This window comes from Peromyscus californicus, unplaced genomic scaffold, assembly GCF_007827085.1.
Source record: "Peromyscus californicus insignis strain IS unplaced genomic scaffold, ASM782708v3 Scaffold_1__1_contigs__length_55948999, whole genome shotgun sequence".
Lineage (NCBI taxonomy): Eukaryota > Metazoa > Chordata > Mammalia > Rodentia > Cricetidae > Peromyscus > Peromyscus californicus.
Genome location: NW_026294492.1, coordinates 38775053 through 38792015, shown reverse-complemented (window position 1 = coordinate 38792015; position 16963 = coordinate 38775053). Strand labels below are relative to the sequence as shown.

General features: G+C 47.9%; 1 protein-coding gene and 1 long non-coding RNA gene across 2 annotated transcripts in view; one reads left to right on the top strand and one right to left on the bottom strand.

Moving 5' to 3' along the window:
* Ppp1r21 (protein phosphatase 1 regulatory subunit 21) overlaps positions 1-8196 on the bottom strand; it is a 67481-nt gene extending 59285 nt beyond the window's left edge. Inside the window, exon 1 of the mRNA XM_052746527.1 lies at positions 8032-8196. Coding sequence (XP_052602487.1) covers positions 8032-8088 — 57 coding nt within the window. The 5' untranslated portion in view covers positions 8089-8196. The remainder of the gene's footprint in view (positions 1-8031) is intronic.
* Positions 7591-13602, top strand: LOC128115641 (uncharacterized). The gene is made up of 3 exons (XR_008220240.1): positions 7591-7888; positions 9554-9585; positions 13417-13602. It is a non-coding gene; the product is annotated as an uncharacterized LOC128115641 (long non-coding RNA).
* The last annotated feature ends 3361 nt before the right edge of the window (positions 13603-16963 follow it).

Here is a 16963-nt window from a genome sequence, read left to right as displayed (position 1 = left end):
AAACAGACTAATTCGTTAAACTGTTAAAGGGGGATTTTCAAGTGACTGTGTGGCATCCAATCTCACCGATTACAACAAAAAGGATCTGCATTTTCCCTTGGGAAACACTGCTTGCTAAACTGGCAACTCCAAGTATGGCTTCTGTGAAGCTAATAACAAAGTTCCCATTAGAAATACTTATCTAGAACAGTGAAGACCAGAGGCACTACGGTTAGTAGCCCTGGACACTCTCTGCACGCCAGCACTACTGTGGTAGAGCTAGTTACTAATGCAGCTAGGAAGCCCTGCTAGCTACGCCCAGTCTGGTCCTTCAGACTCCAGCTTCCTCCTGCCCGCATTCACCACCTGTTGGTTTTAGATCATCACATGACTGCACCCAGACCCCAACACTTGTAGGAGACAGGTACGGAGGCTGATTCACATTGATGCAACCGAGAAGCAACTGCCCTGCCGTCTCCATCACACAGGAAACGGCCCTAAAGACAGCACAGCCTGGTCCCCAGCAGCGGCAGCTCTTCGGTGACGTCGGGTGGAGGAGCAGGATCCCTCAGTGCCCCTCTGCAGTCCTTTAAAAACCTCTTCTCACTGCCCACCCAGATCCTGATTAGGTTCACCTCACCGCTGAAGGCCTAGCTCTCCTTCCCTGTGGCCAAGCAAACCCTAACGGTTCTGGGAGGCCACTTATCACTTCTGGCCCCACTCCTGCCATAACCTTTTCTCAACCACCTTCTGGGACCCACAGTGAGCTTGCTCCTCAGTTCCTTTGGCACTTACTAGTAACTAGTAAACGGCTTTGTCTGTGTTTTGTCTTAATTTTACTTTTTAAACCTGGAAAGTTTACAGTTACTAATTTCTATATGTTTCTGTCTGCATCTCTAACATACCAATGTAAACCTCTTCATGGGAGAAATCATAGTATACACTTCTGTATAAATCCTGCTCACAATGAAAGATCAATGCCGTGGATAAAGAACTCAATAAATATTTAGCTAACTATTCAAATAAAATCCTGTGCGGGGTGTTAAATGTAACAGCAGTAAGAGGATGCCATCACTTGCATGGTCCTTTCCCAAGGCACTTCTCCGTGTCCTGTCGGGCATTAAGAATCCTCAAGAGGCTGGGGCCTAACTGAGCCAGCCTCAGTCCCCAACCAGGCCTATGATCCCGAGAGTAGCCATAAGCCAGCTATGACCCCCTCACGTCATCTGACAATCTCTGTTAGGACCACAGGCCCGAGAGAGGGCTGGGTGACTTCACAACCACAACGACTAGAAGGCTCTGAGGGGAAGAAGAAATGAGTCACGCACGTGGCTCTTCCCATGTAAACCCCAACCGTGGTCTATGGTAGAACCGTTCTTCCGCGCGGCTACTTTGATGCAGCAGACATTCCGACATTTACAAATGCTTTACAGCCCTATAATATGAACTTTAAATATACAGCTTTTCTTCATTACAAAACAATGTGTGTAAAAGACAACCCGAAACCTCATCACAACCCCGACTGACAGTTTGTAAATACTAAAGCTATGTGCAGGTCCCAGGAACAGCGTCTGGCCAGGATTCCTGAAACTCAATCCAGCCCTTCCATCCGACACAGTCTAACCTACTATCAATATCTGCTGGTCTCTCTCTGCCTTACTGAGTCTTCCTACCTCAGGAAGTACACAACTGGGGGCAGGTACAGACTGTGGACCATTGGGGAGCAGGGCTTATTTTGTCTGGTAAAGGAAACGCCTCCTCTCAGGCACGCCTTCGGGTGGAACCCTTTCTTCTGGCCCCATCTTCATGAAAGAAAATGGGCTAAGACAAAACTCCCAGGAGCAAGCCTTGCCAGTCAGCTGCCCCTCAGCGACTAGAGGGAGGAGAGTCAGCTCAGTCAGAGGGGAAGAGTGCGCCAGACCTTGTCTTTTCTAGAACATTTGGTCTTTGGATAGCTACGACAGCAGCTTGGGAGCAAATTTCAGGCCTCACCCTGGACGGACTAGGCCAGAACTTGTCTTGGGCGGGGGAGGCTGTGGAGGGGAGTGTTCCACTGACTTACTAAGACACATGGGAGGTGCAAAGCCAGGGCTTCAAATTGATGTCCAACAGGGTAGTTACGAGCCATGTGCGCAGCTTTTATTATTAGTTAAGATTAAATAAAATCTAAAGCTCAATGCCTCAGCCTTGCTAGCTTTGTTTTTGAGTGCTAAGCTTCTAGACATGGGACCGGTGAGATGGCTCAGTTGGTAAGGGCACTTGCTACCAAATCTGACAAGCCCGACTCCATCTCAGGAACCCACATGGTAGGAAAGAACTGAAAGCTGTAAGCTGTCCTCTGACCTCCACATATCCGCTGTGGCACACGCATGCATGTGTACCCATGTACACACATACACTGGCACACGCGCGCGCACACACGCGCACACACACACACACACACACACACACAAATAAGTAAATAAATAAATAAATGAATGAAATAAATGAGTTAATTTCCACACAAGGCTGCCCTACTGGACAGCAAAGAAAAAGAGCACTCCCTTCTCATGCAAAGCTCTTCCACAGCACCAAACATGGAGCTGTCCCACTTTGACCACTGAAACCTACTCATCAAGATCAAAGAAATGGCGAGGCACGCCTTTAATCCCAGCACTTGGGAGGCAGAGACAGGTGAATCTCTGGGAGTTCGAGGCCTGGTCTACAGAGTGAGTTCCAGGACAGCCAAGGGTACTACACAGAGAAACCCTGTCTCAAAAACAACAACAAAGAGCAGGGAAAACTGGTACTGGATTTTCATGCAATCCAGACCAAGGCTGTTTCTCTTAGAGCTGGTGATTCATCAGGTTCCACCAAGCCTCATCATCTGGAGAGCAAACTGGACCCAAACTGGCCCTTTCCCAAGTAGCTCTGTACCAGGAAACACGGCTGAAAGGTTCCCAAAGGCCATCCATCTTCATAAGTAGGCGCATCAATTGCAAAGTAAACTGCTAGGAAAATAATGTTTGGCTTCCCTGCTGGTTCTAAAGACTGCAAAGAGAGCTTTGAAAAGACATCTTATCAGAACAAAGGCTATTTTACTGATAACATTCTTTGAAAGATGATCCTCAAAGTTTATCACGTGTTCAGGTTTAGAGATTAAATGTCCCCTAAAGGTCAGACGTAAAAGCTGGTGTCTAGGGTAGGCCGGTTCTGTTGTTGTTGCTGTTGTTTTTTGGGGGTGCTATGGACATTAAGAAGTGGGTCTGGCAAGAGGTTCCCAGGTCACGAGGCCTCAGAGGAATGCAAACCTGGTCTTTCCTCTGCTCCTCTCAAGACCCTGCCGCTGCATTCACCATGTGCTGAGCAGGTGCTCACACTGAGCCTGCACTGCTCCATCTGGACTCTGACCCTCCAAAGCAGTGAGCTAAATAAGCCTTCTCCAAGTCACCTGCTTCCTGGGGAACTCTGCTGTGGCAACAGCTTACTAATACAGTGTGTATTCAAATCACAGAGGTTTGCCACCACACAGACTGCTGGGTCCCCCTGCTGGGTCCCACTGCTGGTTTCAGATTCCGCAGGTCCAGGGTAGACTCAGGAGACTGTATTTCTACCCCATCCTCAAATGGTGTTGCTGAGGGGGAACTGGGGCTCAGACTCAGCATCAGTGCTGGGAAGATCCCGAACCTTGTTCAAGCACATGCCATGGTGCCAGGCAAAAGCGCTCTGTCAAGGAAAGCAGGCTGGAATAAAACAACCAGAATAGCACTCTTCACCTCTTTTCTTCATCAGATACACCAGAGAATCCGGAGAGCAACAATGGCAAAGGAAAGGTGAGCACCACATGGTCTTTTATTTTTAATATATAATGTGGCAGTTGGGCCTTCGTTAGCTTTTCCTCACATCTCAGAGAAGTAGCTTGCATTTTTACCTGCCCACTTCAAAAACCCTCTGAAAACCAACCTAGACAGATCTTTTCCTTCCCCAGAACTACTGAAGCTGTGGTCAGCCTCCCATGATTTCCACTGTCCAAACCACTGGGGTCTTCATCCATTTACACTGATCCTTCTGGAACCCTTTGTTTTAGCAATGTGCTCGCCTTACAACTTTCCACTGCCCTGGTCTCCACCACTGCTCTGGTCTAACAATATTCTCAGTCTCCTTCCACAGTTACTTAAGTAGCTTAAGGGAGGGACTGCCAAAGCCTCAACCCCAGCTGAGAAGCTACTGGCATTGATGGCTGAGGGGGAAGGCAGAGTCAATTTTCTTTGGGGCAATGGATCCTGGTAGGATGCTTGGGCTCCAATGAATGGTCTAGCACCTTGTGCGTGCAGGCGGCTCTAACTGGACTCAGTGAGGACTCAAAAGACATGAAGGTACAAGGGGGACATGTTTGGGGACCAGGAGGAGAGGAAGAAGGGAATGGGGTCAGATATGATCTAGATACACTGCATACATATATGAAATCGTCAAAGAATGAAAAAGTATTTTTTAAAAAATCTGCTGTAATCCTCTGTATTTCTGTCATTGAGAACTTTTACCTTACCCCAGTCTCTCTGAATACTCCCATAATTTACTTCTGCATGTGTTTCATTGTGATGTTATTCCCAAACTAACATCACTCTTGAAAAAAAAATTCTCAAGGGAAAATATCTGCCCATGCTATTGAGTAAGGAAAGGACCCCCCTCCCCCAGCACAGGCTGAGATCTGCTCAGAAGAGGATGGGGAGGAATGCAAATGTCCTGGTTCCGGAATCCTGCCTGCCTCTCTCCTTTTCCATAGTAACAGATCTTTTTCCTTAGCATCCTAAATAAGGTAGAAGAACAATGCAAGTAGATTTCAGTATCAGCCCACAATCTGTGTACCAGGGAAGGCAGTAAAAAGGTAAAATACCTTTTCAGTGGGCACAAGGCCGTCAAGGGTAGAGACTAACCTAGAAATTGCTTTGCGCTAGAACTGACAGGAAAGAACTTTGACCAGTATCTGCCTATGTGTGAACAGTGTGTGTGTGTGTGTGTGTGTGTGTGTGTGTGTAGTGTGTAGGTGTGTGTGTGTGTGTGTGTGTGTGTGTGTGTGTGTGGTGTGTTTGAGACAAGGTCTTACGTTGTAGCACAGGCTAGCTAGCCTGGAATTCTCTATGTAGGCCAAGGCTGGTCTATATAGAGAACTCACAGCAATCCCCCTGCCTCAGGTTTGAGCCACCTCACCCAGCCTCTACGTTTCTATGTTTAGAAATGTCCATGACAGTGCAAACAAAAGAATGAGATGATCTGGCCCAGCAGGAGAAATGACCCCCAAGTCCAGCCGACCTCCTTAGTGGCTCCTCTTCCTGGCACATCATTCCTACAGGTGTTCCCCATACCCACTTCATAGGACTATTTAAAAGAACTAGTTTTTGCCTCCATTTTTAGCCAGTTCATCTCCATTAAAAATTTTTCAGCAATTATCTTCAACATCTCCTCAAGCTAACATATGAAACATGCGACTTTTAACATGTCCTGCATCCCTAAATTCTAAGTCTACATTTTTAAAACGCCCCTCTGCTCCCACCTGACCTTCCTTGGGTAGTACGATCGATTCTTCACAATCCTTCACCTCAGAACTCTACCAACACCAAGTCCTGAAGGAAGGCCCAAGGAGGAATGGCGTATGTACTTTTCATGTCTTTGCTGAGTCTGGTGCTATGAACAAAGCAGGCCCTCAAAAAAGAGTAAGGTAAAAGTATTTTTAAATCAAAACTCCTCTCCATTCCAGTCACTAACTACTTAACCCTGATTTTCTTCCCAGTGTGGTCCAACAACCTAAATCCCTATTTCAACCTATCTACCATATAGTTACCAGCTTCCTTCCCAAACGTACTACCACACCCTTTGGAAGATGGCAAGACAGCTCAGTCATTAATGGCACTTGTTACCCACCCTGATGATCTAAGTTCAATTCCTGGAACCTACAAGATGGAGAAGAAAATCAACTCCCAAAAGCTATCTCCTGACCACCACACACACGTCCCCCTACACACACATACACACACACACACACACACACACACACACACACACACACACACACACTAGTAAATACAGATAGATGGATGGATGGATAGATGAATAGGTCTCTTCGACCTTATTCCCACTGCACACATCTTATCTGACAAAATCCACAACCTTCATGATCTGACCCACCCCCTTTCACCAAATTCCACCATGGATCTTAAGGGGCTTTCCTGACAGCAAACACAGGCTAATTTCTTTACATGGGAAGCTACCACCTTCTCCAACACCCTTTCCTGCTCCCTTATCTGAGTAACTTCCATGCTTACCCAGTGACCTCTCCTCTGTGCTGCACTGAACGTCACTTGTCACACAATATCATAATTATATACCATATTTGAAGAGTCTATTAAAAGTGATTCTGGGGGCTGGAGAGATGGCTCAGAGGTTAAGAGCACCGACTGCTTTTCCAGAGGTCCTGAGTTCAATTCCCAGCACCCACATGGTGGCTCACAACCATCTGTAATGAGATCTGGTACCCTCTTCTGTATATATAATAAATAAATAAATCTTTAAAAGTGACTCTGCAGCTGGAACTCTGGATCACTCAACTGACCCCTGCACACTGTTCGCAGGGTGCACATAATAACATGAGTTTGTTATGCTTACATACCCAAAGAATAAAATCTTTCTTCTTTTATTACTTCAGGAGGTGACAGAATTATTTCAGCAATGCGGCCACTGCTCTGTGCATTTCTGGAACTACTCACTGGCCATTTGGAACCCGCCTTTCAAGCTTGTTTACCCTCCAGAGATGGAAATCGGCCCCCTTACTTTATATGCAAGAAACATTTTCAACCAAAAATAGTAGTGGCAAATTTGGGCACTGCCATCCTCCACCCACCCTCCTTCATCATGTGGAATTGTTCCAAACTTCTGGCTCTTTCAAACAAGGAAGTCCCCCTCAAAAGACAACTCACTATCTGACAGTGATTCCAAAGGGAAATGCAAAGGGAGGTTGTCCATGGCAGCAGGACTGGGACACGCAGAGCATCACCAAAGGCTCCCCTCTGATGCTGAAGACTTGAGAGTGCATGTCAGGTGCAGGTTTCATTTTTCTTTAAATGTTTCCTTGCTTAATAAAATCATAAAGGGGTGTGGTCTTTTGGGTTTTCCAAATTATAAGAGGGACTAAATCTTTTCATTAATTCTATGAATGCCAAGATAATTGGAAAATTAACCACGACTACTGAATCACTTCCAAAGACATGAGATTCTGCTTTAATAACTTCATTAGAATATTTTTAAGGCAGAAAACCCTACCCAGAAACTGCACCACCCTTGTCCAAGAAAAAGGTTTAACCATCTGAAAGACTAACACTACAGAGAACCAGGTCCCTATTTTGCATAATTCTGTACATAAGGAGAGCCTGCTGAGTGCACTGCCCCTTTCCAGTAAGGAAGATACAAGAAAAAGGGCACGGCCCCACCACCCAAGCTGTCAAAATTACAGGAGACAACATCTGTATTCTTAAAGCACCTGTCCCAGTAAACATCTGTATTCTAAAGCACCTGTCCCAGGAAAGATCTGTATTCTAAAGCACCTGTCCCACGAAAGCAGTTTACACGGATGATACTCACTATTACCCTCCCCAACTGATATGGAAGCAGGTATCTTTATCCTTAGACCATCCCCTCGGGAAGGGAGAATGGTGCTCTTCCCCATCACTGGGCTGGGCAAACTGAGGAAGCAGCGAGCAAAGGGGTGGTCCCACATTCCTCCCTTCCTCTCACGCCAGCACCAAAGACTGAGCCCCGGATTTCTGTCATCCCACTTCCAAGCCGGCTGGTCCAGCGAGAAGAATCCAACTCCAGCTCCTTTCTGCAGAGACGCACACGGACCCAGACACCGCCCGGCCCTATCTCCCTGGAGCTGCAGGTGGAGGCACCGTAATGGTGGAAGCAGGAGGTGGAGAGGTAGAGGAGGAGCCCTCAGCATCATCCCCCACCGTCCCGAATTGCTGCCAAGGTAGGCGAGGCCGCAGGGCCAGGGACCCCTGACTCCCCACCCACGATGGGTACCTTCGAGTACTCCTGAGCCAGCTTCTGGTACTTCCCTTGCAACTCTGCGGAGGCCATGGCCTCCCCCGCCCCGTCCAGGCCAGGCCGCCCGGGCTGCTGAGCCCCGCCCCCCGACCCCGACCCCACACTTGCTCCTGGGCAGGGCTCAGCCAGCTCCTGCGGCTCCGCCGCCGCGCCTCCTCCTCCTCCTTCTCCTCCTCCTCCTCCACTTCCGGGTTTCGGGGCGGGAGGAAGGCGGAGCGGGCCCGGGGGCGGGGCGACCGCGGGGGGCGGGGCGACGTCTTGACATCACCGCCCCGCCCCCCGTGCCCAGGTTCACGCCGGTGCGACCCCGCCGACGTCCCTGGGCTGGGCCTGGGTTCGGCCTGGGGCGGCCCGAGGCGCCATCTTGGACCAGGCGGTCAAGATGGCGGCCCGGCGCGGGGCGAGCCAGAGTCACGAGGAGAGAGGATGGGGGCCGACGGAATGGACGGAACGCTCACGGGGAGAGACAGGGGGTGTGAGGAACGGAGAACCGGAAGGAGAAGCATTCTAAGAGCCGCAAGAATTCTGGCTGCCCTGTCCCGTGGTTCCCATAGCAACTACCCAGCGTCAGCCGGTGGCCTCTTGGAAGAGCCTGCCTGGCAGCTCGTATTCTGCTGTCTCCTCCGTTATCTGGATTTACAAGGCTTGCTCTACGCTGCAAAGTGTCAAACCTACCACGGATTTGTAACGTTTGCCCGTCTGCCCTCTTAGATCAGAAAACCTTCCTTGTCTTGGGTGTTTTGACATTGAAATTCGCGTCCGTGCTCTGCTCACAGGCCACGTGATCACTCCTGACCCCTTCTTCACACATCAGAACCATTTTCAGTGGCCGAAAGGCCATCAGGAAGTTTCCTAGAATTCCCGCCACGCCTTTGAGATGTAAAGAACGTTAATGGTTTAAAAAGGAAAAACGGGCCGGGCGGTGGTGGCGCACGCCTTTAATCCCAGCACTCGGGAGGCAGAGCCAGGCCAAGCGAGTCCCAGGAAAGGCGCAAAGCTACACAGAGAAACCCTGTCTCGAAAAACCAAAAACAAAAAAAAACCCACCATGTTAAATGTAATAAGTAAACTGCACTGGATGTGGCTGCGTAAGCCTTTAATCCTAGTACTTAGAAGGCAGAGGCAGGTAGATCTAGTAAGTTCCAGGCCAGCCTGGTCTACTCAGACTGTCTTAAAAAAAAGTGTAAATTGCAATATAATATAAATATATTTTTAAAATATGAAGTAGAAATAGCCAGACATATTTGGCCATGCCTGCAGTCGTAGCACTTAGGAGGCTGAGGCAGGAGGACTTCAAGTTTGAGGGCAGTCTGGGCTACATAGTGAGATCCAGTCCAACCTGGGCTATACAGCAAGAGTCTAGTTAAAAAGTGTGTGTGTGTGTGTGTGTGTGTGTAGCCTGCTTGAAGCAACATTTTGCATTAACATTTTGTATTCTCTTTTTTTTTTCCTACATCCCTTTGTATTATTCTTAAACACAAAACATGTAAAAATACAGAGACAAGAACTGGACGGCTACACAGAAAGCTGGTGAGTGCTTGCCTCTAGTGAGAAAAGAAGGAGATGAAACGGCAGGAAGGAGGACCATCAGCTTTATTTCTTTAGGTCTTTTAGAATAAATATTATTACATTTATTATGGAGGAAATACGTCTAGGACTGCTAGGTCAGCCCTTTAGACTATTTGGACTATATCTAAAATGAAAGCTTCACTAGCCTAATTTCCCTTTTATCTGTGAGCAAACCAGGAATCGGACAGCAGAGCTCAGCCTGTACCCACTCTCTGTAGGAACACTAGAAGAGGTGTGTATTTTTGGTTTGCTAATACTACCCTCCAAACAGTCAGGATAATAAGAGTTGTGTTAGTTTTTCTGTGGCGCCACCAAGTGGCAGAATTAAATATTGTGATCTATTTCCATGCTTTGTCAAGGAATGGAATTTTTTTTTATTGTTTTAAAAATGTCATTCCAGAAATAACATTCCAAAGAAAGAATGTACGACTTTAGCCAGAGAGCCTGTGTAAATTCTTGTTACTGACTTTAGAAATGTATTTTCACTGGCTGGCTTTGGTCAGACACACTTTTAAAGCTCTAGTTGGTAAATATGAACAAATTAAGGCTCTCATTCTCAACTGATCTTAAAGAAAAAGGCAAGTCACAAAGGGGAAGAAGTTAATTGTAGCATGTGTACCCAACAGCAGGCTCTCGTCCAAATAACAAATCAATTTCTTAAAAAAGCCATATCTGCTTGTTTTACTATTTCAAAGGATGGCTGAGGCATGGGGCATAATCAATTGCCAAGTGGACTTTAAGAACCCATGATTTGGAGAGAAACTCTAGATCACTGTGGAGATTGAAGAGTGACTGGAGAGTGCTCCTCTTTAAAATGCAATGTCAGCCTGTCAGATGTCTCAGAGCGCTTGCCATAAAGCCTGGTGACTGGGTGGAATCCCAGGACACACATGGTAGGAGAGAGCTGACTCCTGAAAGTTTTCCTTTGACTTCTGCACATAAGCTATGGAACATGCGCAAGAGCACACACAAAACAAAATTTAAAATATATAAAACGCAATACCATTCATTTTGTCAATGGTTATCAACCCTAGTAAGGAAAATGCTGCACATTAATATCTCACATCTCTAAAATTCATAGAAATGGAACAGAAGTTGGCTGTTGCTGACTTACAGCTGACTCTGATGTGTTATGTTCATGCTCAATACTCATTATCCATAGATTGCATCTGCAAATTTGCATAAAATGTGTGTGTAAGTCAAATACAAGCCTCACTGGGGCATCTGCAAGCATGCACAGAGTAGCCAAAGATCTGAGTAACAGAAAACCCAGCTGAGGAGGACTGCACTATTTTGTTGAAAATCTTGCTCTTTCAGTGGCCCCACGCATAATGACAAAGCTCTGTCTACCCCTAGACAGTTTTCCTAAGTGCAAGAAGGCTGGTTTTAGCTTTATGAAGATGGAAGTGTATGACAAGCATTGTTTAGGCTTAGGTCCTGGATGCTATTGCTTGACGTGGTGATTCATGCCTTTAATCCCAGCATTTAGGAGGCTGAGGTGGGAGGATCTCTGTGAGTTTGAGGTAAGCCTGGTCTACATAGTGAGTTCCAGGAGAGCCAGGACTACAGAGAGACCCTGTCTCAAAAAAAAAAAAAAACCAAAAAAAAAAACCCCATAACTTTATTGTGGGTCAAATCTTGAGCTCTTCACTTTCAGTTATGAAGAACCAACCACATTCCCCTCTTACAAGAGGAGAAAAGATAATCACAGAATAGAGAAAATTGTGGCTGGAGTGATGGCCCCGGGCGTGAAAGCCACTGAGTGGGTGTGCTCCTCTGTCACCCTCACCTAGTCCTCTGAGACAGGGTGTCTCCCAGAACCCAGGGCTTTGCCTTTTCTCTGCTAGGCTGGAAGCCAGAAAGTCCCAGAAGTCTTCCTGTTTCTGCCTCCCTCAAGGCTGGGGTTACAGACACGTGCAGGACATCCAGCTTGTTTTGTGGGTCTCATACTCATGCAACAGCACTCCCAACCCCCACGCCACCTCTCTGACCTTATAGCGCTCGTGTCTTAGTTAGGGTTGCCATTGCTGTGATGAAACACCATGACCCAAGCAACTCGGGGAGGGAAGGGCTTATTCTGCTCGCACTTCCACATCACAGATCATCACCAAAGGAAGTCAGGACAGGAACTCAAGCAGGGCAGGAACCTGGAGGCAGGAGCTGTGGGTGTTTGGTGTTGTGCAAGATGGTCAAAGAAAGGTCATTCCAAGATGCAGTTCAGGCCTGTGGTGGCAGGGAGGTGTAGTTTCGAAGAACTGAACCTCTAACATCTGTGCAAAGGCATGTTTATTGATTGTTACACAAAAGTTGGTTTGCGGGTAAAGCAAGCTCCTCATACCAAAGCCCCTGATCTGATCTATGTTTTCTGAAGGAAAACATCACACCCCTGCCACGTTAGTGCTTACTGTGCACTGTTTGCAGTACCCAATAGTGCAAGACGCTCCAGGTGTGCCACGCCGCCTTGTGACCAAAGTCATGCAAAGGCTGTAAAACTCCTTCAGAAAAAACAACTCTGGAGATAACAGAAAACAATCACTGTTTCCTAGAATGATTTCTTCAAGGTCAAAGTACTTCTAGAAAACAACTGTTCATTCTGATGTTTACCCTAGATACAATGATGCTATTAATCTTTCCTCAACAGGGAGCTGATGCAGAGGCCATGGAGGGGTGCTGCTTACTGGCTTGCTCCTCATGGCTTTCCCAGTCTTTCCTATAGAATTCAGGACCACCAGCCCAGAGATGGCCCCACTCACAATGGGCTGGGCCTTCCCCCATCAATCACTAATTAAGATGTTCTACAGGATCAGAAGACACGGTTTTGAGAGTTAGTTTTCTCAGTCTACAATGTGGGTCCCAGGGATCGAACTCAGGCCACCAGCCTTGGTAGCAAGTTCCCTTCCCACTGAACCATCCGGCCAGCCACAGAATGATCTTTTAAAGCATTATTCCTTCCTAAAACCATCGTGATTCCCCAGGGCACTTAAAATACAGCCCCATTATATGGAGGCATTTCCTCAACTGAGGCTCCCTCCTCTCTGATGGCTCTAGCTGTGTAAGGCTGGCATAAAACCAGCCAGTGGAACTTCCTTCCACTGCTGATTACCCCAGGCAGACCAGCAGGTCCCCTGGGATCCTCCTTGCATCTTAACTCCCAGCTCTGAGCATCTTCCCCAAAAGGCTTCTCAAGGCAACCTGTGCAGGTGAGAAAAATAACTCCCACAGTTATCCACGCTCCATCCCTGCTACCTGTGACTAAGTCAGGTGTATATGGTGCTGTAAACCATGGGATCCAGGCTTTAGGTTACCCCCAAATCCCATGTTCCAATGTAGAAGCGTTTTCATGAAGTATTTATAACACCAGAACAAAGAAAGTCATAAAGTAAGTCAATTTGAAAACACTTTGGTGGGTACAACTCAGGGCAGTTACAGTAAGATGGGAGAATCCTATAGGCCTCAGATGTTATCCGATGACATTCTCAGCTTTGGACTGGTGGAATCTAGTAGTATCCTAAGTTAATAGATGACAAAAGGTTTCTTATTTTTGTCACATTGTAGAGGGGCCCCAAAACAGCTTGACCACACAGCTGCCATGACAGGCTTAGAGGCCCAGACACAGCTTCTGTGACAGGCTTACTGGCAGGCAACTCCCAGATCCAGGAAAAGCCTTAAGCTGACCCCACCCAAGGAGGGTCTGCATCTAAGAGGAAGTACCTGACATCCCAAACATCCCAACCATCAGACAAGGTGGCCAGATGTCCCTGAGTCTAGCACATACCTATTTTTGTTTTACAGATACCTGTAGACAAATGTCAGCCAATCAGAGTCCTGAACCCTGAAAATTCCCTCCCCCCCAACCTCTGCTATGATAAAAAAAACCCCACCCTACCCAGGCTCAGGGCTCTCTGCTCTCATCCCTTCGTCAGAGAGACCAAGCCTCGGATCTTGAAGATAATAAAGGCTCTTTGCTTCTACATACAGGATTCGGTCTCCATGGTGGTCTTTTGGGGGTCCCCCAGACCTGGGCATAACAACAGGATGTTAGTACCAACACAGAAGTAGGCAAGGATTGGCTGTGCAGGGGACTAACGCTAGCCCAAGACAAGGTAATTAGCCTCTGGACCCGCAACATCCCAACCTCTCCACATCCCTGTAGTTCTAATTGGTCAGGTAGTCTCTAATGATTCTCCAGCTTCTTTCCAAGAATTCTCATTGACAATGGCAAAGGGAGATTAAGACTACAGACGGAATTGCAGTAGCTCATCAGCTTTCAAACAGAGAGCAAAAGAGATGGCAGTGTGAAAATCACTTAGCCCAACACAGCTAACTTTGTAGACAGAGGAAGGATGCCACAAGCCAAGGAATGTGGGCGACCTCTAGCAGCTGGAAATGAGGAAGAGGGTCTTTTCTACTGCTTGCAGAAGACACACAGCCGCTGACATGGTCCTTTTAGCCTAGTGAGGGCCCTCCCTAACTTCTGACCCACAGAACCTCAAGATAATAAATTTGCATGGTGTTAAACTAGTAGATTGGGAGGTAATTTGTTACACCAGTAAAAACAAACTATCTGCCATAATTGAGGTAAGAGAATAACTTATCATGTTATTATTATCAAGCTCCTCCCTTCTCCTGGGTCCTGGGGCCATCCACAGCTCCTGGCTCAGAGGGTCATCCCAGCAACATTCCCCAAGTCACCAACTTCATCCTGGAACTGGTATAAACTGTGGTGTGCTTATGAGCTTATGAGCACTGTTACATTTTCAAGAATCGCACAAGTCAATTGCTGAACACAGCCACTATTAAAAATTCGAGCCCACAGACTTACAAAGAGCTAGGATTTTCTACACAGACATTGTCATGTAGCAATTTCCTCCCAGATAAACCTTGGAGGGAAGTTTCTTGTTCTAAGGGGCATTGAAACATTGCATCCTTCAGGGAAGCTTGGTTAAGCTCAGGAAGTAAACAACACAAAGGCTTCAGGAAGCCCCTGAAACTGACCAGATACACTAGGTTCCTCCCTCCTCAAGCATATAAAAACAGAAGGGACTCCCGGAGACAACTCCAAGCCGGCAGAACTGCTTGAAAAGACACTCCTCACTGTGGGGCTGCCTGCAGGTTGTGCATTGAACTCCAGGGTTCCAGGTTCCACCTGATGCAGCTGTCTTTGAACCTTTTGTGCTCCTGGAAGTAACCCCTTACCCATTGTCCTATAAGTAACCCAAATAAAACCCAGGGCTGGAAGGTGGCTCTCCTCCCTCTCCCTCCGTGTGGTGGAACTCAGGGTGGCAGACTTGACAAGCTAGAGATAGAAGACGGAGAGAGAGAGATAGGGAGGGAGGGAGGGAGAGAGGGAGGGAGAGAGAGAGAGAGAGAGAGAGAGAGAGAGAGAGAGAGAGAGAGAGAGAGAGAGAGAGAGAGAGAAGAAGGAGGAGGAGGAGGAAGCAAGAGAGCACAGAGAGCAGGGAGAGAGAGAGAGAGATAGATAAAGAGCTAAGAGACATAGCAACACAGCGTCGTGTGGACTTCCAGGATCCACAAACAACTGAAAAATGTTTTGAAGAAAATCCCAAGGTGAACAGTCTGCACCTGCCTATGGACCACGCTAAGGAATTGTAAACACTAGATGTGATAATGGCACGTAACTCTGTAAGAAACTGCCCACCATTCCAAGAAATGCTTACCATAGCCTTAAGGTAAGGTAGCATAATGTGTGGATTACAATACTTGGGCAGGAGATAAATGAAGAAGGAAGAGGGGGAGGTCAAGGGGGGCAAAATCAGGATGCACTGAACCCAGGGTTCTGACACATGGGCCTTAACAGCTCTTTTGGCTCTGCTTCGGTAAATTCAGAAAATTTCACAGCAAAAAAATAGTCTTGGGAACCTAGGAGAGAACTCAGTACCAGTGACGTCAGCCACACCGGAGCCCTTGTCTATACTACTACTTTAGCATTTTCATTATTAAAAGTCACACACTCACCAGGAAGCGGTGGCCCACACCTATCATCCCAGCACTCAGGAGGCAGAGACAGGCAGATCTCTGTTAGTTCGAGGCCCAGCCTGGCCAACAGAGGGAGTTTCAGGCCAGCCAGGGCTACACAGAGAAACCCTGTCTCGAAAACAACACAAACAGCAACAAAAGTCACATACTCAGTGGATTTTATTTCTTGTTTGGCTGATTGGTTTTGAGTTAGTGTCTCATGTAGCCCAGGCTGGCCTGGAATTTGCTGTAGAAGCCAAGACTAGCCTTGAATCCGCCTGACTCCACCACCCAAGAGCTGGGGTGGTCGGCGTGAGCCACCCATCCGACCACTAAACAACAGATACTTACGGAGAAATAACCACAAACGCCCACCGAGACGCTTCTTACGCCCCCATGGATTTCCAGTTCAGTTGCCTCGGCTCCCTCCAACTGCTTTCTCCTTGCTATAACCTCATTTTGCCACCAGGGGGCGCGCGGTCACCGAATTTGCTCTGCAGCCACTGGGGACTGTCGAGTAACCGGTTACCAGTCCTGGGGCTCGCCCACGGCCCCTGGTAGCAATTGTTTAGGCACGTCTCTAGTGACTTCACCCCACTAACCGTGAGTCTTTTTCAGAAAGGAAACAATTAGCCTGTTTGAACAGAACAGGTTAGGCAAATTAGTAACAGGAAAATCACTGAGTCCTTCTGCAGGACGTGTTGGGACATCTTGCAGTCCCCTGCACTCCCTAGCGGCTGAGTTAGGGTGTGGACCCTTTGTCCTCACGTGATGTCTGGGAAAGGAGACGAGTCACCCTCCTCGGCAGGCCACAACCCCTTTGTCCTGGGCGGCCCGGGCTGGCAGGACGGGGTGGGGTGGGGGATGGTATACCCCTGTGGCGGGGGCGGGGCAGATCCAAAGCAGTAAGGGGTCACCTGGAACCACAGGCCTGGAGCTGCTTCTCCAGGGCCACCCCTAGACCTTTCCCTCATGCGCTGGGTGCCCGCTGCGTTCCAGGCCACCTTCAGATCCACAAGCAAGGCTTTTAGAGGACCTGGGTCCGGAGGAGAAGCTGAGAAATGAAGCTTCCTTCTCAATGAAGTTTGCCTTGGCTGTTTCCTGCCCCTTCAAGAAAGCCCTGAGTAAGGGGCGCTGCTGAGGAGTTGAAGGTCAGTCTCAGTCTGGCCACTGTGCCCCAGACCCCTACACTTCAGTCAGTGTGGCTTCTCAGCCCCACCTCCACCCCCACCTCCACCCCTCCCCCACTACCCTGTGCTCACTAGGAAGCAACTCCAACCAACACTCCCCTCCCTCACACCAGTGCATTCTGGTCAAGAGTGCTTGGTGGACTCCAAGCAATCCTTGCCAAGTTTTTATCACA